Genomic DNA, 23,150 nt, shown 5'->3' with positions numbered 1-23,150 from the left:
GGTCTTTATTCTTAGCCTTTAGAGGTAGGACTGAATTGGATGGAAGCAGAATCTCTGCGACCTTCCTTCTCCCTTGTCTATCGCCAACGTGACCCTGGCTAGTCTTACTCCACCCCCTAGTCCCTCCTACAATTCTCTGTATACACCTATTATTGAGCCAGCACAGGATAGTGGGAAGGGCCATTTTCTAAGTATATGCTTATAGAGTATTGTCCAAATGGTAATTAGCCTTAAGTGCTTGGTTGTCCCTATCTTAAAGCATGAACTCAAGAGTTTCAGCTCTCTACAATTGAGGGTCTTAGTTGCCAACCTGCTGTGTTTAAAGACCCTTTTCTTGGTTTTCCCAGATATTGTCTGAGCTGGGCTAAACACCCCTTTCATCCCAGTGAGACTGACCTGATTGAAGTTTTTCCAGTCTATCTTGAGCTGAAGAGTGGTTTCCTCTTTTTCCTTCTTTTCTCTGCCTTTAGAGTAGTTGAAAGAAGGTGTCTAAGAGAGATTAGGGAGGCAGCTAGGTGGTACAGTGGATAGAACACCAACCTTGGAGTCAGAAGGGCCTGAATTCAAATCACAGACCTTGGCTTGTGACTGGACAAGTCACATAACTCTGATTGTCTTCTAGAGAGGGGGAGAAAGAGAGGCAAAGGGAGATAGAGAAACACGGAGAGATTAAGGAAGAGTCTTAATTTAAGTGGGCAATAGATAAGATTGAACTGCCACAGAATAAATAAGGAAGCAGAAAAGGTGGTGCTGAGGACAGAAGCCACCAAGAGCTACAGGAAAGATGAATCAAAAAGATCTAACCCACCCTAGTAGTTTTTCTGGGTCAGTAAAGTGACCCAGAGAGGAAAGAAGGAGAGGGTGGGTACATTTCTGTTCATGTGGCCACTAAATGACTAGCAGGCAAGCTGTATTCTGACCAGTAAATTAGAACTCATTATTTTTGAGTCAACAGTTTGGGTGACATGGCTGCATTTCTACAAAGGGAACATTGGATCTAAGGAATGGAGGAAATAGGACTTTCCTATTAAAGTGATTGAAGGATACTTTGAGGATTTGTTTCACTTCAGGGTAAAGCAGTTTTTGCCCAGCTGACATTTGGGAGATTTTTAGAATCCTCTAGAAGCATTACCCACTTTTCCACTTCTCTCTGTGTGCAAAACGCTTTCATATTTATTTCCCAGTATTTGATGAAAGAGCTAGTTCCTAAAAGTCTCTTGCTTTTGATTCAAAGTGAAACTGAGTTAGAAGATGGTATCTTTAGGTTCATTTCTAATCCAGTGCTTCTATTAGCCATTTAACTCCTATATGGAACACTTCTCTGTTTACACATCCACAAGAAGTCAAAATGTCCTGGGATGATTTTGTAGCAGGTCTTGTTACATGAATGGCAGATTAACGTCTTTCTTTAGGGACAGTTCACTTTTGGGCTCATGGTCAGGGCACAGAAGTAAACCACTGGAAGTTTGGTAGCTCTACTTTGGTTGAATGGCCTTAGAAATTGCAGCTTGATTCTGGGATTACTCAGTTCTGAGTTTTCCAGGTCAATTTTGGAGCTTGCTCTTACTTGAGAGAAAGTTCATGACAGAGTCTGCAGATCCAATTTGAAGTAGGTCTGAGTATGTGTTGGTGCTAGAAATGACTTGGTCTCCTTGTACCAAGAAAGGCTTGAGACAAGACTGGGTCTTCAGGATGCTGTCTGGACCAGAATGGACTCTCTAGTCTGGGCTGCAGTTCCAAGTTTGTGGAAGAACTGACCTGCCAAACAGGAGTAGGAATGTGGGGTCAAGTTTGCTCTGGGACTAATCCAGTGTGTGTCTTCCTACTCTACCAGTGCTTTCCTCCTCTGGCTCCGCCTTCAAAGCATGAGTTCCACTTTAAGAGCAATGATCCTGGCTATAACTCTGGGGCCACCCATCAGTTGTATCCGCCCTGGGAGGGGTAGGAAAAAAGTCAAGTCAGCACTCTCCTACTTGACATATTCACTTCCTGCTCCCATGGCCCTTGGGACCCAGAGTTAGCTGAGCTTTGGAGTCTGAAAAAAAGAGTCAGGTATACAACTCCTACAAAATGTCCTTTTCCTTTCACACCTTATTTCACAGGACTCCTTTCTCACTTTAAAAAGAACAAAGAGATCAAAGTTAGATACTTTATGTCAAAGAAGCAGAATTGAATAAATAAATTTATTTAGTGATATAATATCAGAGGAGTTTGGGTCATAAAGCTGACACACCATCTCCCCTGAGTTCCCATCCAATACATCAGTTGTCCTGAAGCTCATGATGGACAAATCCTGTAAAATTAAGAGTTCTGAGATCGGAGGAATAGGGAACTGGAGTAACTTTGCAGAGATGATAAGTTTACTGATGAAGTCAAAGAATGGAGTAGAAAGTAAGGGATTGTGGAGATTGAACTGTGCAAACAAACCTTCATTTTTCATTACCCTTTGCTGTCGTGAAATGAAGAGGATTGTTTGTAGAGCTCTTAGTTTCAGGAAGAGATAACACATTTAGATTTGGAAGGGACTTTAGAAGTCATGAATCCAAGTCACTTTTATTTTATGAATGAGGGAACTGAGGCCCAGAGAGGTAATGACTTGTCATTGGAATAAATTCTTCCTGACTCCAAGTCCACCCATTCTATCCACCATACCACAATTGAGCTAGTATAGTCTCCTAAGGAAATGACTCCCAGGAGGTTGTCACTTGCCTAGGGTCCCATATATAGTAAATGTCAAAGGTGTGTTTGAACTCAAGCCTTTTGCTTTCAAATATAGTGTTTTTTCATTTGTACTGTAGGTAAAATGGGCCATTCCCTTGAATCTATCCCAGTTAGGATCCATTCCCCATACACAGAGCCTTTTGTTTAATTTGGAGCAATTACAACCTAATGCATTAGAAAAACCATAGAACTCTTAGAATATTGGCACATTGTAGTATCTCCTGAAGGGTACCAGGAAAGAGGTGGAGAGGCAAGGGCTGGTGGTGGCCAGGAGGGTAGGGGAAATGAAGATACAAGAAAGGAGGGATTGAGTCTTCTGGGCATCTTGAGTGAGAGTGGCTGGGAGTGGTAACTTGGATGTATTACGTATTGGGAAGTCCAGGGGGCAGCAAAAAAGCTGTAAGAGCAGTGAACTAAAGGATACGATGAAGGAACCCTGCTTATTTGATGGGGAACTGGCTGATTGTGCATGCCTATGCGTGCCTTAATGATTAACTTGGCACTGGGGAGACCTGGTGCTCTAATTGCATTCTGGCCTAGCCCTATGATAAGGTTTTTATTGTTTATTGTAGTGTTTTTCTCTCTCTCTCTGGAACAGAAATGAACCTTGCTAGAATTGGATACAGACAAAGAACAGCAACCATCAGTGGAAGGATTTGGCAGAGTGGGAGAACACAGGACTGTTCCTTTGTAGACTGAACTCCCCTTTTCAGATATGGAGGAGAGGAGTCACTCTTAGTTGGATACAGCTTTGTGACTTGATGCAGGAAGACCTGAGTTCAAATCATTCCTTAAACATTTGCTAGCTTTGTGACACTAGGCAAGTCACTTAGCCCTGCTTTCTTCAGTTTCCTCATCTGTAAAGTGAGCTAGAAAAGGAAATGGCAAAATACTCCAGTCTCTTGTCCAAGAAAATCTCCAATGGGGTCAGTAAGAGTTGTGCACAACTAAACAACACTTAATTTTTGATTATTTTGGTCATTTGATCATAATGACATATAGCTGTGAACGCCCCAGAAAAAAGAAATAGGAAGACTGGAGCACTGGATGGAGCTTGGAGGCCATGTAATCTGTACCTCATTTGCTATATTGATAAAACTGAATCCTTGAGCTGAGCAGGTCTTGGAGTCTTCAGATGACCTGGAGGTCTGGAGTTGGCAAGTCTATCAGTGTGATTCAGTTTTATCACTTGTATGACAGATGGACTTTGTCTTTTTCTTTGAAGCCCATAGGGGAAGGGAGCCCATGAGAGTTTAATAAGATGATTCAAATTTGTCCTCCCAAGGGAACGTGTCTACCCTATGTTAGAGAAGGAAAAACCAAAAAAGAGAATGCAAGAAAGGGGAGATCTGAGACAGGAACAGATTCGAAGAAAGATTTTTCTGGCTTCAAATCTGCTTTTTTTCATCTTTCTTTCGTTCCACATCCTGTATTACTGGAGCCAACTTGCCTGTTGACAATGTGTGGGCTTTTCTTGCTTGACTCTTTTTCATCTGAGGGGTGACCTATGAAATTTAACAAAGCCACAGGAAATAGTGAGGAAGGCAGTGTGGGGCAGTGGAAAGTGTCTGGGCAAGGAGTTGGGAGTCCTGGGTCGAAGGGTGAATTCTACCAGGGATTAACAAATCACAACTTCTTTGAGCTTTCTCATCTGTAAAAATGAAGCATTGGACTAGAGGGCTTCTGTAGTCCCTATCAGATTCCCTCATGCTAAGATTCTAGAGTTACATCCAGGGAATTGCCTGAGGAATATTTGTAGTTGTTCCCACTGAGGTGATTGTTGGACCAGAGATAAAGCCCCTACCTATTCTCAGTAGCCCTCTCAGTTCCAAATGTCTCTTTCAACAGAAAAATAAGCAACAGGGCTGGCAGGCACGGGAAGTCTGGCTTAGATTCTAATCCTTGGTCACACGTTCTGACCTGCTGGCTCAGACAGTGGATAAGTCACAACAAGACTATTCTCAGGGAAAGGATCAAGGTTAAAATAACTCAGCAGTACATAAAAGAGTCAGAACGGGGGGATGTAACTGGGGGAAGGGAGAAGCAGCAAAACTTTTTTCCTCTACAATCTCTTTCCACCATTTTTTGCCCTCTCTTATTAATGTATGTTTAGCCATACAAATAGTTATAGCTAGTATTTTGAGGTCTACAAATAGTTTTACAAATATTTCATTTGATCTTCATGACAACCCTGGGAGTTAGAGTACTATTATTATTTCAATTTTATAGATTAAGAAATTGAGGCAAAGATTAGGAGAGACTTGTCTAGGATCATTCAACTAATAAAAATGTCTAAGGCTCAATTTGACCTCAGGTATGCTCCAGGTCTAACACTCTATCCACTGTGCTCACTACCTACCTCTACCATGTATCTGAGATAATCTGAGTGTATTTGATACCAGTTTGTCCCATGTCTTCAATTTCGATGGGGAGTTACTTGAGGGCAAGGACATAGTTCCTTAATTGGCAGCTCCATGGTCTTTAGATCAAGGTATATACCTAAGCTCAGCTAATTTTGGGGGCGATGATGATTAAGACCCGGTGGGAGTTGAAGTGGCTCTTGGCCCTACAGACACCTTAACCCAAAGGTGCTTGCAAATCAATGATTCCACCCTTTCCCTGCCCTGATATGGTCATTAACCAAGATTTTTTTTTTCTTCTAGGTCTTTTAACCTTCATCAACTGTGCTTATGTCAAATGGGGAACAATGGTACAGGATATTTTCACTTATGCGAAAGTCCTGGCCCTGATTGCAGTCATCATCGCGGGCATTGTCAGAATAGGCCAGGGTAAGAGGCAAAGCTGGTCTTGGCAAGGTGCTCGAGTCCAGGGGCTTTCCAGGGGCCCTCGCACCTTGCCACACACTAAGGCTTTGATACCCTTGGGAATAGGCAAAAGTGGAAACAGGCTGACCTGAATCTCTTTCCTGCCTATTTTCAGATGGTGCAGGTGTGCGTGGGCGTGCCTATTTAGATGCAAGATCATTCACCTAGATACCTTAACTTCTTTTATCTAGATTTGATCTATCCTTCTGGCTGGTCCAGAAGAGACCACAAAGGAGGCAAATTTAAGCACAACTGTGGAACTCTTTTGTTTATCCCAGTCTTTGTTATGTCATGGCTTCTTAACCCACAGCATCCCCACTAGAACCTTGGAATAGATATGTTAAATGTGAGACCCAGGGCTGTGTGCAACCCATAACACTCCCTAGTGCCCTCTGAACCAGATTAAAATTAACCTGGAGTCACAGAACAGAGCATGGGTGATATTAATACGTGGTTTTCTAAGTCGTTCTGTGGTCTTCAGGGATCTCTGCATCCAGTTAAGAGGTCCCGGTTTCTCTCTGGAGTTTGACACCATGGCATTGACTACTTCTCCCCAGATCCTCTCCTATTCTTCTGACCCAGCAGCATGCTGATAGTGAAAAGAGCACTAGATTTGGAGAGGACGGGGTTTGCTTACTAGATGGATGGTCTTGGATAAGTCATTCCACAACTCTGGGTCTTAGGTTCTGCGTCTGAAAAATAAGGTTGGCTTACATTCCTTTCATTTCTAAATCTGGGATCCTAGGAGACTGTCAGTTGTTCCCTTCCCCACCTTCAGTCTGGACATTATCTTTCCCAAGTTTCTGAAGATCTAAGGAATTCAGGTTCACCTGCATTAGTATTTTTTTTTTTTTTTAAACCTCCTATTCTGAATCACTTTGAGGTTGTTGGATTATCTTAATATGCTTACCCCACAAAATTTTCTGCATTCCAGGACAGGCGACTAACCTTGAAAATTCATTTGAGGGATCTTCATTTTCAATGGGAAATATTGCTTTGGCACTGTATTCTGCTCTTTTCTCCTATTCGGGCTGGGACACTCTCAACTATGTCACCGAGGAGATCAAGAATCCTGAAAGGTAGGTACTCCACCAAAGACTTCATATTTATACTTTTCTGTGTATTTACCTGGCTAGGTCTTTTCACCTATCTTTTATGCTGATACTTTTAAGAGATTAGAGTATACACAGCCTTACAGATCTTATCTATGTATTCTTAATGTAGGCTTCACCATCCTTTCCTTATTTTCCAAATTTATGACCATGTTGAATTAATTTGTTTGAAAACTTTGAATATTATAAAAATTAAATTTAATTAAAAAATGAACAAACCTTAATATTCTCTTGCTTTCTTCTCAAGTTCTACTGGGGAGTAAAAACAAAATTACACAAAATCCTTGTAACAAATATCAAGCAAAACAAATTCCATATTGGTCATGTTAAAAAATGTCTCATTTACATATGTAATCTATTACTTCTCTATCAGAGGATACATAACATTCTTCATTACTGATCCCTCTAGAATTATAGTTAATCATTGTGTTGATCAGACTTCTTAACTCTTTCAAAATGCTTTTACAATGTTGTGATTGTATAAATTGTCCGCTTGATTCTGCGCACTTCATTTCATTGGTTCTTACCAGTTTTCTCTGAAACTGCCTTTTCATCATCTTTTTAAAAAATTACATATTTAACATATATTTCTGTGTACACATTTATTTTCCTCTGTAAGAATGTGAGCTCTGAGAGGGGCTGGACTGTTTTCTCTTTCACTAGGGCCTAGCATAGATAGCCCCTGGCATATAGAAGGCATTTAATAAATGCTTATTGATATATAATACTTTAAGGTTTATAAAGTACTTTTTAATACATTATTTCATTTGACTCTCAGAACTATCCTGTGAAATATTTTCTTATTATCCATCCCCATTTTATAGCACGGTGTTGCTGTTTTCTTTTGACTCACTACAACATCTAGCTTGCCATTTCTGTGACTAGACACCTAGGCAAGTAGGAGTCATCATTAATAATGGTGACAACCCCAAGAAGTAGTCAGTATCATTCTAGATTATAGATTTCACTGGGCATCCTTTCATCATTTCTTGTAGAACAATGGTATTCCTCCCATTTATATGCCATCATTTGTTCATTCATTCCCAAGAAAGGGCACTTTGCTACTACAAGAAAAAGGATACAGAGGGGGGAAAAAGTCTCAGCCTTTATGGAGCTCAGGCAATGAAGGGGACAATATGTAAATAGTTACAAACAATATATACAGTATAAATCTCAGAGGGAAGGCACTAGAATTAAGGAAAGGCTTTTTGCAGAATGTGGGACCTGAAAAAAGCCAGGGAAGCCAGAACATGGAGATGAATAATCAGGTCTGAGAGTCTGCTGGTGAAAATGCAATTGTGAGACAGAAAGTTGTGTGTGAGGAATGGCAAGCAAGCCATTGTCACTAAATCACTGAGAATGAGGAGAGTAGTAGAAGACTGGAAAGATAAGAAGTGACCAAGTTATGAAGGGCATTAAAAACAAAAGGATTTGATTCTGGGAAACTACCAGAATTTATTGAATGGGGTGTGTGTGTGTGTGTGTGTGTGAAGGAATAACCTCATCAGTCCTTGGGTTTAAGATGATCAATCTGACAGCTAAATGGAGGATAGCCTGGGATGGGGAAGTGACTTGAGGAAGGGAAACCAACCAGAAGGCTGCTGCAGTAGCCCTGGCACCAGGTGATGACGGCTTCCAGGGAGTCACAGCATAATGAGAGACGTTATCAGGGCAGAAATGGTAGAATGCCAGACTGGAGATGGGGGGGCGGGTGAGCCTGAGTTTAAGATGGCACCCAGGTTTCATGCCTGGATGACTAGGAGGATGGTGGTACTCTTGGCAGTAATAGGAAAATAAGCAGCTTTACAGATTTCTACATATAGAATGTTTCTTCTTAGATCTCTTTTGGGAAATATGCCTAGTACAATAGTACTGAAAACCTCCCAATCTGGTCAAATTCTGAACAATCAACATTTCAGTCAAAGTGGAGGGAATTTAGTGGCCACCTTGATGAAACAGAAACTGGAGGGGCAGAGGAAGAAGAAAATAAGCAAAGATTGGACACATTTTTTGGTACATTTTAGAGTTGCGAATAACCTAGTTCTCATGCAAAATGATATGGATATTAGACCATATTATTTTTGAGAAACATCAAGGTGGCCTTTTAGTAAAAGCTAAAGAGCTTAATTAGAGGGGCAGTTCATAGAAACAAATTGGATTCAGGCTAGAATGTTGTTTCCACCTGCTGGACAGAACTGGTATGACTAGAACTGCCACCTGGTTTTGGAGTGCCCTCAATAACATCATTGGTCTGGAAAGGGACCTTGAAAGACCCTTTAGTCAAAGACCCCAGATGCTAGTTAGAGTAGTATGTAAACTGGTTTACATAGATGGCTCTCTCTCTTATTTTTAACTGTTCTCCATAGGACATTTTAGAGCCTTCCTGTATTATTTGTAGTAAGGTTTCCAATAGAGACCAAATTGGACTCATTTAGGCTCTGGATAAATGGCTTCTACCATCCTGCGCTATTATCTTGTAGTCTGGTCCTTTATTAGCCACATTTTCTTTTCTTATAAATAACTCTTCCCTCTCATTTGTGTATAGCAGGTTTTTCTTTTCTTTTTTTTTTTTTTTAGTAGTAGCTCCATCTCCTTAATTTTCTTATTTTCAGTTCTAACTTCTCTCCCTCCCTGCTCCATCTATAAAGAAGACAATACAATACCCATTATACATATGAAACATATTTCTACTTTAGTCATATTGCCAAAAAAAAAAAAGAAAAAAAAGGCAAGAAAAATAGAGAAATAACTGTTTCAATCTGTAGAGTCCATTAGTTTTCTATCTGTGGTGGAGGTTTAATTGCACCTTTTCCAAAAGCTCCTTAGTCACAAATAGATTGAGAATTAGAATAGAATTAGAGCTGGACTTAGGCCAATGTAATCATGACTACTTATACAGGACTTTATGGTTACAAAATAGTGTGTATACCAAATTTCTCTAGAATGTAAACTCCTTGAAGGCAGGAACTGTGCTTCCATCTATCCTCAGCATGTGAGCCCAGTGCCTATTATGTGAGTATTTAATAAAATAGCATTCATTCAGCAAAGTGGCTCTAAGGTAGATATACAGCAAGCCATTCTACTGTTCTTGGGAAAGACTCTAGAGGTACAGGGAGGAGCCTTTGGATATTGGGAGATTAATTACAGGGTGCTGGGCTCTAACTTCTTTCCTTTCTTCTCTGTAGGAACTTGCCCCTCTCCATTGCCATTTCCATGCCCATTGTCACCATTATCTACATTTTGACCAATGTGGCCTACTACACTGTGCTGAGCATGACGGACATCATGGACAGTGATGCTGTTGCTGTGGTAAAGGGTTATGGCCATCAAGAGGGCAAGGAAGTTTGTCTAGGATAGATAGGTCCCTGTCCCTTTCAGCGTTAATGGAGGACCTCAGAAGTGCATTGGACAGTGGGTAACCTCAGATTTAGGGAGCAAGCATGAGGTTCCTGGGATGGAGAGCACCTTGATTTTCACATAATAAACATTCATTTTCCCTCCTCCTCACCCCATGTAGACATTTGCTGACAGAATTTTTGGGATGTTCAACTGGACAATTCCCTTGGCTGTTGCCTTATCCTGTTTTGGGGGTCTCAATGCTTCCATTGTGGCGGCTTCCAGGTGAGACTGGGTATTCTTTTGAGATACTATGGTTACTGAGGAAGATTATAAAGGATAGACAGGTGGGAGGACTTGTGGGGCCCAGCCTGCTATCGTACTCTTTTGGCCTAGTGATAAATATGCCTCTTACCTTTTGCAACTGTGCCATGATGATCCCACCATTCAGCTTCCAGCTCTCCTTGTACATTGTGGATTTTGAGTTTTCCTCCACTTCAATCCACCTCAGTCATCTTTTTCCTACCTGAAACAGGCTTTTTTTTGTGGGCTCACGAGAAGGCCACCTCCCCGATGCCATCTGCATGATTCACGTTGAAAGGTTTACTCCAGTGCCATCCCTGCTCTTCAATGTAAGTATTACCCTAAAGGATGGGTGGGCTGTTAATGGAGGGAATATTAATAGTGCTCTTCTGGGGGAGGTTGGGTCCAGTTCTTGGTAGCTCCAGCGTTTGTATATTGTAGGGAGCCATGGCACTCATCTACTTGTGTGTGGAGGACATCTTCCAGCTTATCAACTATTACAGCTTCAGCTACTGGTTCTTTGTGGGTCTCTCCATTGTGGGGCAGCTCTACTTACGCTGGAAAGAACCCAATCGACATCGGCCCCTCAAGGTGATCCATTAACTTTGTTTCTATGAAACATCAGGAAGTCCTCCTAATGAAACATTGAGCCAGAGGGCGAGATTTCCCAGGACTGTTTGGGGCAGGTGGGAACTAGACACAAGAAACCTCATGGAAGGAAAACTAGAGGGTTCATACAAGGGCAATAATTAAAGAAAAAGGTGGGGGGGGGAGACATTGATGACCTTATTGGGTGTCAGCTACCACAGACTTCCTCAGGACCCTAGGAACTTTAAGCTGTCTAATGTCATGTTCACTTTTCCATTTGCAGCTCAGCTTGTTCTTCCCCATCATCTTCTGCCTTTGTACTGTCTTCCTGGTGGCTGTCCCTCTTTACAGCGATACCATCAACTCCCTTATTGGCATTGGCATTGCCCTCTCAGGCCTGCCCTTTTACTTCTTCTTTGTCAGAGTGCCAGAACACAGGCGGCCACACTTTCTGCGGAGGACTGTGGGTGAGTTTTGGGGGACCCCGGACCTTGACTTTTAAGTTTGTGTCTTGTTCTTTAAAGTGAAGATCTCCCTTATTTGAAGTCTCTGGCCTTCAGGGAAGTTACTGGCTGCCCTTGAGATGGGGCCTTCCTGCTCTCAAGTCTGATGCAGATCCTCCTCCCCTAATACTCAGATAATCCCTCTTCCTTTGTGACCCTTCTCTCTCTTCTTTGTAGCTTTGGTCACCAAGTATATCCAAGTCCTGTGCATGTCTGTTGCTTCAGAGATGGATTTTGAAGATGAGGAAGAGATGTCCAAACAACAAGGCTCCAAGTCTGACTAATCAACATTCTAACTTCTCCCCTCATGAGACACTGAGGGCAGGGAATTTCCTTTTTCCAGTGGCCAGGGCCAAAGGGATGGGATTGAAACAGCCTACCAAGTCCAGAATCTGCTTTGGGACATCTATAGGAACCATTTGAACTTATTCTTTAAGAGAAGTGGAGAATAATTTATTGTTTTTGTTACTAATTGTTCAAGGTTTTTTAACTGTAAGATTGGGGGTGAGAAGAAACATGCCTTGGGTTTGGTTTTCCTATTAATTTTTCCTCAGGAGGAGGAAAAACAGGGGCAAGTGTCAGAATGACTAATCAGTAGCTGAATTCTGCACCACCCACCCACCCCTTTTTCCCACTAAAGCCCACCAGGGCTAGCAATGCTCCTGTCTGCATCAGGGAGGAACCTGATGGGCTGAGGGCACTTGTAGGACCATCTTGGATAACAATAAAAGGGGATACAGTGACCTCTTTATTTGCACTGTCAGATTTTCTCTTGGGAAGGTTCTGGCTGTGATTTTCACAGATGTGGTATATAGATAGGGAAAAAAATCTTGATGCTCTATAAGTGTCTCCCAGGTACTCCTTTTCCTCCAACCTTAAGACCATATGTTTTATATAGTCAGATGAAATTACTGTTTCGAATGAGACTTAAAGAGAGTTAAATTATTAAATGGTAAAATGTTGATTAAAAAGCTGACTTCTACCTCCACTGAAGGCAAACACGAATTATAACCAAATTGGCAAATATCTCTCTTTCCTGGTCTTAAAAAAGTTACTTTCATTAATAAATATTTATTTAGTTAGACCCATCACCTGAAACAATATTGCATGGGGTCTTTTTAGAGCCATGCCTTGTGTATGCTGTAGATAAAGATAAGGGAAAATGTGACTGGGAAGTCTGCTGAACCCAGAGACGGAAGATCATGGTCCTACTCCCAATTCTGACAGTTAGAAGCTGTATGATCATAAGTCCATTTCCTCATCTGTAACAGGTGCAAAATTAGAGTGAATTATCTCCCAGAGTTGGGGGTGAAAGTGTAGGACACAGACATGAGCTATTGATTTAATTAGATCTGACTTCTCAACCAACTCAGGCAGATACTTCTTCAAGCAAAGGTGACTATTTTGCTGGAAAGTTTCTACATGAATGTAAATGGAATAAACAGAACTATGGGCTGGGAAGGTGTTTGTTTTTGTTTTTAAACCTACATGATAACGAAGGCTGGATTTGACCCAGTTTTTCCACCCTGACATCCTAGGCTTTGTCAAACAACCCTTTACCATGCTGACTACTGAGAAGGAATCAGAAAATAGTATATGAATATAGAAGTTTATTACCTTCCCAGAGAAGAGAAAATGGCTCAGATGCTCACTATGCATATACCACTGAAAGCCTTCCCATACCCACCTTTGTATGTTGGTCTATTAAGAGTCTGTGGCATTAAATACTTGTGAGAAAGAATTCTCATTCCCACTGCTTCTAGGATCAGGGTAGGGAGTCATTGTCCAGATCTTGCTCTCAGGAATTCTGAGGCTCTTGGTAGTCAGTCACTGTTCTCTGGCACTCTGATGATAAGTACTACACCAGTCATCCAAGAGTATCCCTCCAGGGCTTCTGTGTCTTTGGTTTGCTGCTGCTGGTGGTGGTGGTGTTGGTAGGAGGCTGTTTTCCCTCAGGCTGTAGCAGGGGGTTGTGGGCAAAGGTCTGTCGTAAGGGGCCTAGGGAAGAAGAGAGTAAATAGATAAGCAGGGAGAAAGAAAAGAGAAGCAGAAGCTGAGATATAGCCTAGAGTCCCAAATCAAGGAAAACGACTTGCCTCGAGCTGCCAGCTGCAGCTGGTCCCGCATTCGGCGCTCCCGCTCCTTTAATTGGTGTATTGCCTGGGCATTTTTCCAGCCTGTGCGGGGGAAGCGATAAGCTACGAGTCAGCATTTAGTCCTTCCCTCCAGCAATGCCCTTTCTCTAGGACAAAAGCCTTACTTTTTTTGATGGTCTTAATGAAGCCGTCCTGCAAAAACACCTGGCCTGGCTCAGGGGGGATCCGCTTTGGGATGCGCAGCCAGATACGCACGGCTGGGATCTGAAGGAAGGCCACCTGGACCAGTGAGAAGAGGTTGGAGGAGAACCAGTACGTGAACACTGCCTAGAAAAAAGAGGAGGACTTTTAGGAGCATTCTTCCAGTGTGTGAGGGGCAACAGAACAGAATTTAAGGCAGGCAGGCAGACAAGACATACCGTGGGGAAATTGATGGTGAAGGGTAAGACCACGAGGGGCAGAACTCGGAAGAAGTTTTTCATCATGCGCAGGCTGGCATTGTTGACACCAGTTTCAGCTCCCAGCTGTCAATAAGGAAATAGTCCATGTAAAGGAGGGAGGCAGAGAAGAAAGGCAGCAGAGACATATGAAAAGAAGTGAAAGATCTATTTTCTACATCTGTTTTCTTGCCCAACTAAATTTCTGGAGGAATGATCCAGTGACATCATAACCACACAGCACTGTAACATTATAGGGCTGACTAGACTTGACTGACCATTTCTATGAAACCAACTATAACCCGAATAGTTTTCACAAAACCCAGTAAAGGTATAGCTGGGGATAGGCCTGTATTGAAAAAAAAAAGCAAAAGGTCCACAGCTGAATTCGTGAATAAGCCAGATTACCACTCATCCCCAACTGCTATTCTTAGCTTCTTAAGATAACTTTTTTAGTGTTACAGTTTATCCTGGTTTCTCAGAATTTAGTTTACATTGCTACCTGCACTTCAAAAACCAGTTTTGCAGGAGAATCTAAGCTTACCTCCAGGATTGCCCACATCGATGCTGTGACTATCAAGGGCAGTGCATAGGTAGGGTCTGCTACCGTGAGATCCTGGAACCACAAGAGCCCACCATTCTGCATACTGGGCACAGGGAGAGAGGACATCTCTCTCAGACCAATAAAGAAGGAGAGGAAGACAGGAGCCTAGGCAAAAGGGAGACAGGAGGAATAAGTCTTTATTGTAATCCTACAATGTACAAAGGGGAAGTCAGTACAGAATCTTAACCCCATTTTAGGAGGATGAAGAATGGGAACCAGATCAGAAAGGAGTCCTGGAAGCCCAGGAGAACAGTTCAGCTACTCACCTGAGCTAGAGGAACAATGAATCCTTTCAGAGGGTTTATATTGTGTTTCTTCTGATAGAGTTGCAGTTCTGAAGCGACCCTGAAAACTGACCAGAAGAAGTGAGGCCAGTTAACAATGAAGTGCCAGAACAGGGAAATATCTCCCTTGCCACTTAACTCACATATTTCCCTGCCCTGGGCTATTCACTGGGAATGCATGAGCCTCCAGGACTTGCCCAACTCCAGAAGGCTCCACAAGTGACTGCTGAGGCTGCTCACACTCCACAGCAAAACGCCATCTAGAGCCAAGTCACTTCTGTCCCACCCTTCCCCCTTCACTGACTCACACTCCATTCTGTCCCCCGACAACTTGGCCTCGTTCATCCGAGTGGAAAGTTTCTGCATTTTTGGCAAGTGGTTATTGAGCTTTATCGTCTCCCGTTGGCCTCTCACAATGAGGGGGAAAATGAGGCATCTTGCTACAACAGTGCCTAGTAAAGACAAAACAAGGACAGGGGCAAATTTGTATACAGTCTTAAACTGGGCTGGATTAGGTCCCTAAAGGAAAGAACACCCTCACCCTAACCTATCTCCACCATAACTCATCAAGGGCACAGACTAGAGAAAGCTCTGATCTCTTTCCTGTTCAATCAGGAAGCCTAATATTAATTTTCTGTAAGGTAGGTAGGTATCTGGGAATCTGTCAGAGTTCAGTTATTGCTAGATTGAGAAGGAAGCATTTATTGATGGCTTACTGTTTTAATACCTTCTTGTTTCCCTACCCACCCTGCATAACCAGCTTCCCAGCAATTTAGACCAGCTTCTCCTCTGGCCCACAGTGACCATGATAGTAGTTTTAAATCATTGTGTTCTAAGCCTCCTACAATATTCAGAATTTCAATATTCAAAAGCCTTTCTCTACGACTGCCTTTTACTATATGACTTCTGTCCATCCTAGCTACCTTCCCCAGCAATCTTTGAGCCTGAGGACCCTTCATGAACTGCTTATCACACACTGATTTCATGATGTCACTTTAAGAAATAGTGTATCCAAGTCTTTGGATCTGTATTTCTTGCCCAAATAATTTTTCCTGCTATTAGTTGAGGTTGTGATCCTCCCTAAGACATTCCTTCATCAGACTCTACTTTTCTAATCCTTTTTGTTTGCAAGACCCCACCCCCTACTTCAATGGTCTTGTTCCCCCTTACATGTAACAATGGCTCCCCACCATGGCAAGCCCAGGTCAACATGGACAAACTCCAGAAAGTTCTGCACCAGCCCCACGGGAGTGTAGCCTCCTAGTCCCAGGTCACTGAGGCTCTGCTCTGTGGCAGCCTGGACTACATCAGCAGCTCCAGCTGGAACCACCTCTGTCACTGATGTTGGGGAAGGAGTTGCAGGGAGAATGGGAGAGGTCTGCACCTGTTGGAGGAAAAGAAACTTAGTATGATGAAGAGCCTAATGGGAAAATAATTAGGCATTTTTCAGTAGAGAGGCAGACAATAGATTTGGAGCAATGCATCTGTTTTGTTTTTCAGACATGGTTAAGCCAATGTGTTGATTTGTTTTGTTTGACTGTGCTTTTTAGGGGCTTAGTGGGTGGGGAGGACAAGGAGTCATTAGGAAATGAGTGACATAAGAAATGAAAATACACCATAAAATATTAAAAAATATATATATAACACGGAATCTCTATGGATCTCTCTTTGTTCCTTCATATTATGCTGTAACATCTTTATCCACTTTCTTTCAATACTGTCTAATTTGCAAAAAATCTCTAGGCTAGGAGGATAATTTTATCTGTACCTAGTCATCTCAGGAATAGGAATTTAAACTTTTCCCCCATGTTATATATAAAACTTAAATTTTTCTTGTTGTAACTTTAGCTCATTTTCTTTCATGGGAAACTCAGGCCATTCCTCCAAACTGAACTTCTATAATTCATTAGTAAATGATAATTTACAAAGCATTTTCCTTGTGATAAAGCTGTGAGGAATGTGGGACCAACATCTCTATTCTGGGGAAAATAGTTCAAAGAGACGAAATAACCTATCGGCAAGTACCAAAGGCAAGACTCAAACAACTATTTTCTAAAAAACATGTCTACTTCATATGCTTCTATAAAATAAGGATGCTGAATTGAATATTCTTTAAGGTCCTTTCTGTTTTTTGACATACATACCATACTCTGCCATCCCCTGTAACTCAAACTTCCATTTTTAAAAGGTTCAAAATTTTTTGTTTTGCTCAAATGAGATAACACGTAAACTGCTTGGTAATTCTTAAAGGACCTCACAAAGTTAGGTATAACAATTATTCTTATATCATCTACATTCCTTAAAAATGGTCCTCCTTTTTCTACTCCCAGAACACTTTTATAACAAAGAATAAAAGAGAGGAGGGGAAAAAACGTTTAGTAGAACTAACCAACCTATCAAGCATATTCAGCATCCTATGTAGTATTCAATAACCACTGTGGCCTCTCAGGTCACTTCTAGATTTAATTCACTCCTATGGCATTTGCAAAGGGAGATGCATTTTTACAACTCCTCTTTGGGGCTAAATTTCATTATTAAAACTTCACAACATCTTGTTCTTTCCATTTACATTTCTGTAACCCTTATGCATATTATTCCTGTTTCTGCTCACTTCCCTCGGCCCTGGCTCATGTGTCTTCCTGTATTTCCCTACATTAATTCTATTCGATGCTTCCCACAACATTCCGTTGGGTCCCACTCACCCCCCAGACCTCGTTTAGCATCTCTTTGGTTCCCAGTGTCCTACCTGGCTTTCGGCGAGCAGGGCGGTGGAGGTACTGAGGCACCTTGGGCCGGGGCCGAGCTTGCAGACAAAGGCAGACCCTTTCCACCTTTGTTTGGCTGGGAAGAGGCGCGGGCCAGACGGTTGTTTCCAGTGTGGTCCATGAAGCCGGTGTGAATGCAAGGAGATGCTGTGGAACTGAAGGAGGGAAATGACAGGTAAGATGACCGGCCAGTGATTGCAGACAGGCCATAGGCAACGTGGACTGCAAGTCCCCATTCCTGTGACACCCTGCTAACTTTATCTCTGCATCCTGCTTCACAGCCGGGGTTACGCGACTTGTCCAGGGTCACGCGGCTGTTCCGCGTCTGAGGCTGGATTTGAACTCGAGTCCTCCCGGCAGCATGGCCGCGCAACCGAGCTGCTCTCAATGCTTTACAATTTACACAGTGACGCATCTGGTTCTCAAAGGACCCCCCGGGAAAACGGCCTAGGAGCAATTACTGTCCTCATTTTATAGATGAAATAGACAAGGGTTCTGAAAGAGTAAGTAATTTTGCTCAAGGTCACCCTGCACGAGTGGCAGCGGCGGGACTTGAATTCTGGGCTCTGGACTGTGACGTCTAGTTCTTTTAAAAAAAAAGCCGGACCACCCAGGAGGTCGGAGGTCACGAACAAGGACAAAGCACAGTCAGGTCAGAGGTTGAGATCTCCTAACCCCACCATGGAGACTATGCAGCTAGATAAGTCCCCCATTCAGGGGTCGAAGTCATCGGGGCTGTCAGCACAGGTGGAGCTGGCCCACTTTGGACGGCTGGGCTGAGGCTGTGTGCCAGGATCTTGGCCTAAAAGGGGTTGTACCTGGCGCTGAGGCCGAAACAGGCGCAGAAGCTCCGGGTTCCCACACATCCGTCGCGCCGCCATCTTCCCGGGCAGAGAAAGCGGCGTTGCGCTTGCGCATTGAGTGTATGCTCCACGCGAGAGGCCGCCCTTTTAGTTGTGGTCAGGAAGTCAAAGGAGTTCCCACAGACTGAGTCATCATACAAAGTAGAGGGGAGCGGCCATCTTTGATACTGGTAAGAAGTCGGGGGGCGGGGATAGCTCGTGTGACGGTCGTCTTGGTTACGAACTAGAAGCCTGGTCCTTTTGTCTGGCGTCTTTGGCAACGGACAGTGACCGTGGCCATCTTTAATAAGGGCACGGGACTTGCTATCCTCTCTGTGTTGAAGCCGCTGCCCGGCCATATTGGATTTTAAGGAAGAGAGTCCCGAGAGAGAGAGAGAGCACCGATTTAAGCCAGGCAGGGATGCTGCCGGGGGGGGAAGGTGGGGAAAGGAGAAGAGAAAAAAGTAGAGAAGAGGAGAGGGTTGGCTCCCTTAATTGTAGGCTGGAGACTCCGGAGGGACAAAAATGATAATCAAACATATCACGAATATAAAAAGTTTCCCCCACAACCCCCAGCGTGGAAGATTGCCTAATTGTGCTTTTTGCCCAGCGTTTCCATTTTATTATCAAACTTTTTGGACCCTGGGCCCTCCAAAAGCTTTTGTTTATCTTTCCATGATTATTGAAAAAAAAATACTAATAAAGCCATTACATATTAACATAAACAATCCTTAAAAAAATAACTATTTTCCAAAACAAAAAAAAAAAAAATTTAGTGAAAAGTGACCTTATTTTATATATTTTTACAAATCTTTTAAATAACTGGCTGCTTTGATTCTCATTTCTGCTTCTGAATCCACTATTTTATTAGATGCTGTTTTGGTAGAAGTAAATGCAAAAAAAAAAAAAAAAAAAAAAAAAATCTGGCCTTGCACAGATAGGTAGTTGGGAAGTGGAGGAATATTTTAAAAGGCAAATAGCGGCTTAGAATTGTTATGAAAATAATTTTGATCTTTTGGATTCCAAGAAAGGGTCTTGGGGACCCACCCTCAAGGTGTCTGTGCGCCACACTTTGGGAATCACAGCCTTGGCATAAATAATACAACACAAAACAATACAATACAATATTACCACAAACCTCAGAAATGAAACTCATAGATATTAATGAAATTCTAGAAGACAATATTACAATTTGTGTGTGCTTTAAGGCTTGCAAAAGCCTTTAAAAACATTTCATTCTCAACAACTTAAAAGGAAGGAGATATTATTACACCCATTTTATAGATGAGAAAACTGAGGCCAACCCAGCTAAGTGACATGCCCAAGTTCATACTTTTTAAAAATTAAAGCTTTTTATTTTCAAAATATATGCAAAGATAATTTTCAACATTCACCTTTCCAAAACCTTGAATTCCAAATTTTTCTACCTCCCCCCATCTCCTCCCCTAGACAGCAAGTAATCCAATATATGTTAAACACATGCATTTCTTCTCTATATAGTTCCACAATTATTAGGCTGTGCAGCAAAAATCAGATCAAAAGGGAAAAAAATTAGATAACAAAATGCAACAAAAAAGGTGAAAATTCGGTGTTGTGATCCACATTCAGTCTCCACAATTCTCACTCTCCATCACAAGATCACTGGAATTGACCTGACTCACCTCACTGTTGAGAAGAACCACATCCATCAGAATTGATTGTTGCCACGTACAATGTTCTCCTGGTTCTACTCACTTGACTTAGCATCAGTTCATATAAGTCTTTGATTGTTTCTTACAGGATAATAATAATCTATAATATTTATATACCATAATTTATTTATCCAGTCCCCAACTGATGGACATCCACTCAGTTTCCAATTTCTTGCCACAAACATTTTTGCATATGTGGGTCCTTTTCTCTTTTTAATGATCTCTTTGGGATACAAGCCAGTAGAAATACTGCTGGATCAAAGGGGATGCACATTTTAATAGCCCTTTGGGCATAGTTCCATACTGCCCTCCAGAATGGTTGGATCAGTTCACAATTCCACCAACACTATATTAGTGTCTCAGTTTTCCATATCCCCTCTAATATTCTTCATTATCTTTTCCTGTCATCTTAGCCAATCTGAGAGGTGGGTCTGAGAGGTGGGTAGTGGTACTTCAGAGTTGTCTTAATTTTCATTTCTTTGATCAATATTGATTTAGAAAATTTTTTCATATGACTACAAATAGTTTTAATTTCTTCATCTGAAAATTATCGATTCATATCCGTTGACTATTTATGAATTGGAGAATGGCTTGAATTCTTATAAACTGAGTTAATTCTCTACATATTTTAAAAATGAGACTTTTATCAGAACCCTTGGATGTAAAATCCCCTCCCCCCCACTTTATTGCTTCCCTTCTAATCTTGTCTGCATTGGTTTTGTTTATACAAAAACTTTTAAATTTAACATAATCAAAATTATCTGTTTTGCATTTAATAATGTACTTTGGTTCTTCTTTGGTCACAAATTTCTTTCTTCTCCATACATCTGAGAGGTAGACTATCCTTTGTTCTTCAAATTTGCTTATAGTTTCACTCTTTATGTCTAAATCATGAATCCATTTTGATCTTATCTTGGTATAGGGTGTTAGGTATAGGTCAATGCCTACTTTTTGCTATACTAATTTCCGATTTTCCCAGCAATTTTTGTGAACTAGTGAGTTTTTATCAAGTTCACACAGTTAATAAATGTCTGAGGAAATTTTCCAAGTTATAAAGGAAAAGCCAGTGGTATAAAACAAATTCTTGGCATTGTGTATCCTACCTATTATTTATAGTTTTTTTAAAAAATATAAATCTTTTGCTTTTATATCACAGATTTCTCCCTGTATGTCTCCTTCCTTCTCTCAGAGTTCTATTATAATCTTTATAACAATTAAAAAAAAAAGTAAAAGAGGAAGTAGGGGAAAAAAACACCAATAAAATTGATCACCATATCAAAAAGATCTGATATTATAAGTAATGTTCCTACCTATAAACACCAATCTCTGCAAAAGGGGGATGTGACTTCACATATCTCTTCTTTAGAATGTTAACATTATAAGGTAGTATCAATGCAATGAACCTGGGAATCTTACAGTTGGAAGGATCTTTAGAGACTGTTTAATTCAATCCATATTTCAACTAGAATCCCTTGTTTTCAATATATTTGACCAGTATTTATTTTATTTTTTATTTTTTTTGCTGAGGTAATTGGGGTTAAGTGACTTGCCCAAGGTCACACAGCTAGGAAGAGTTAAGTGTCTGAGGTCAAATTTGAACTCAGGTCCTCTTGACTTCTGGGCTGGTACTCTATTCATTGTGCCACCTAGCTGCTTCCCAGTAGTTAAATCTATGCAGCTTTTGCATAAAAGACTTTTCTCCTCCTATAGCCCATTTTTTGCATAGTACTATTTGTTAGAAAATTTTTCTTTATTAAACATAAAATAACAGATTATGGATTCAGAGCTGGAAGAGGACATTGAGATTAAATTCATTTTATAGATGAGGAAACCGAGGCCCAGGAAGGTTAAGTTACTTGTCCAAGATCACATCGGTTAAGTAAGCATCAAATGTGGGATTTGAACCTTCCGCCCTCTGATTCCTAAAACAGTGATTTTCTTACTTTTTAAAAAGCATTTCTAAATTTGCTGCTCTTAAAACAAAACATTTCTGTAAAGTTCAAATGACTCCTTTCCTCTCCTTCATTTGCCCTCACCCCCACCTTCCCTTGTATTAGTTAAGTAAAATAAATCAACACATTGAGTTGTTACTAGGTATGCCTCATTTCCATATCCATATTCCATTGCTTCTTGATGACAAGTGAGATAAGTATTTCATCATCAAATCTTTGAAGTTATGACCAAACACTTCATTGATCAGAGCTCTGAAGTCTCTCAGTTTTTTTTTTTTTTCCTAAATATCTTCCAAAAAAATTGTCAAGATTTCAAGGAGCTTCTTGATGTACATTTTCTCAGCTCCTAATCTCTTTTGCTCCATATACAAATGAATGGAGGGAGTAAATCTTCAGGAATAACACTAAAACCAGTGCTACATTCCTAGCTTTCATACCTATGTAAGACTAGCAAACCTTTTTAGGCTTTGATCTTGCCCAAACAATCCCAAAAGATGCCCATCTGTATTATTATCTAGTCCCTCCATTCTGTCCACAAGGATATTGTGAAATACTTTTAAAAATGGTCTGCTTTCTTCCTGTTATTATCTTATTTATAATCTTTAAAGGTATTAAGAAAGAAAGTGAGGTTAATCTGGCATGACTTATTTTAAAAATATTTTTACTGATTTCTTTTGTTTTTCCTTCACTTTTTCCCCCCCCGAATGTCTCTTCCTTTCACCCATCCCTAATCTTTTGTAACTAAGATTAAAAGGGAGAAAAAAAAATTAGACCAGCAAAACCAACTAACACATTAACTGTATATGATTGACAATATTACGTACTCATTCCCTGCCCCTCCTCCCCATTTTTATAAAGAGGGAAAGAAAGTATATTTTCTCAATTCTTCTTTGAGGCCAACGCTGGTTATTATACTTATTCGTTCAGTTTTTTTTTTTTCTTTTTTGTTCTTTCCATTTATTATTGTGGTCATTATTCCATTGTTTTCCTGATTCCACTTCATCAATCTTTGTGTCTTTTTGTGCTTCTTTGAATGCCTTATATTGTTTCTTATGTTTTGATAATATGCCATTACAATTATAATTTGTTTT

General features: G+C 41.1%; 2 protein-coding genes across 6 annotated transcripts in view; one reads left to right on the top strand and one right to left on the bottom strand.

Moving 5' to 3' along the window:
* Window positions 1-12,842, top strand: part of SLC7A7 (solute carrier family 7 member 7) — a 58,189-nt gene extending 45,347 nt beyond the window's left edge. For all 5 annotated transcript variants that reach the window (XM_031955023.1, XM_031955022.1, XM_003755829.4 and 2 more), the window contains 8 exons: window positions 5,385-5,510; window positions 6,481-6,625; window positions 9,844-9,967; window positions 10,176-10,279; window positions 10,530-10,626; window positions 10,739-10,888; window positions 11,169-11,352; window positions 11,566-12,842. In XM_031955023.1, coding sequence (XP_031810883.1) covers window positions 5,385-5,510; window positions 6,481-6,625; window positions 9,844-9,967; window positions 10,176-10,279; window positions 10,530-10,626; window positions 10,739-10,888; window positions 11,169-11,352; window positions 11,566-11,672 — 1,037 coding nt within the window. In that variant the 3' untranslated portion in view covers window positions 11,673-12,842. The remainder of the gene's footprint in view (window positions 1-5,384; window positions 5,511-6,480; window positions 6,626-9,843; window positions 9,968-10,175; window positions 10,280-10,529; window positions 10,627-10,738; window positions 10,889-11,168; window positions 11,353-11,565) is intronic.
* Window positions 12,843-12,978: 136 nt separating this feature from the next.
* Window positions 12,979-18,455, bottom strand: OXA1L (OXA1L mitochondrial inner membrane protein). The gene is made up of 10 exons (XM_003755862.3): window positions 18,393-18,455; window positions 17,556-17,729; window positions 15,980-16,193; window positions 15,118-15,261; window positions 14,792-14,877; window positions 14,466-14,630; window positions 13,904-14,008; window positions 13,649-13,811; window positions 13,485-13,565; window positions 12,979-13,386 (listed from the first exon to the last, which is right to left on the bottom strand). Exons 1-10 carry the CDS (start codon window positions 18,453-18,455, stop codon window positions 13,256-13,258), a joined length of 1,326 nt encoding a protein of 441 aa, XP_003755910.1. The 3' UTR covers window positions 12,979-13,255.
* Between the last annotated feature and the right edge of the window lie 4,695 nt (window positions 18,456-23,150).

This window comes from Sarcophilus harrisii, chromosome 2 (genome assembly GCF_902635505.1).
Source record: "Sarcophilus harrisii chromosome 2, mSarHar1.11, whole genome shotgun sequence".
NCBI classification, from domain to species: domain Eukaryota; kingdom Metazoa; phylum Chordata; class Mammalia; order Dasyuromorphia; family Dasyuridae; genus Sarcophilus; species Sarcophilus harrisii.
This window is presented reverse-complemented; position numbering and strand designations above follow the sequence as displayed.

Bases quoted from the DNA above. Each gene is read 5' to 3' on its own strand.
- OXA1L (XM_003755862.3), bottom strand. From the start codon at position 18,455: ATGGCGGCGCGACGGATGTGTGGGAACCCGGAGCTTCTGCGCCTGTTT. The intron at 17,730-18,392 runs GTACAACCCCTT...TCCCTCCTTCAG, and splicing joins TGTTTCGGCCTCAGCGCCAG to TTCCACAGCATCTCCTTGCA. The intron at 14,631-14,791 runs GTGAGTAGCTGA...CCTTTTGCCTAG, and splicing joins TCATTGTTCCTCTAGCTCAG to GCTCCTGTCTTCCTCTCCTT.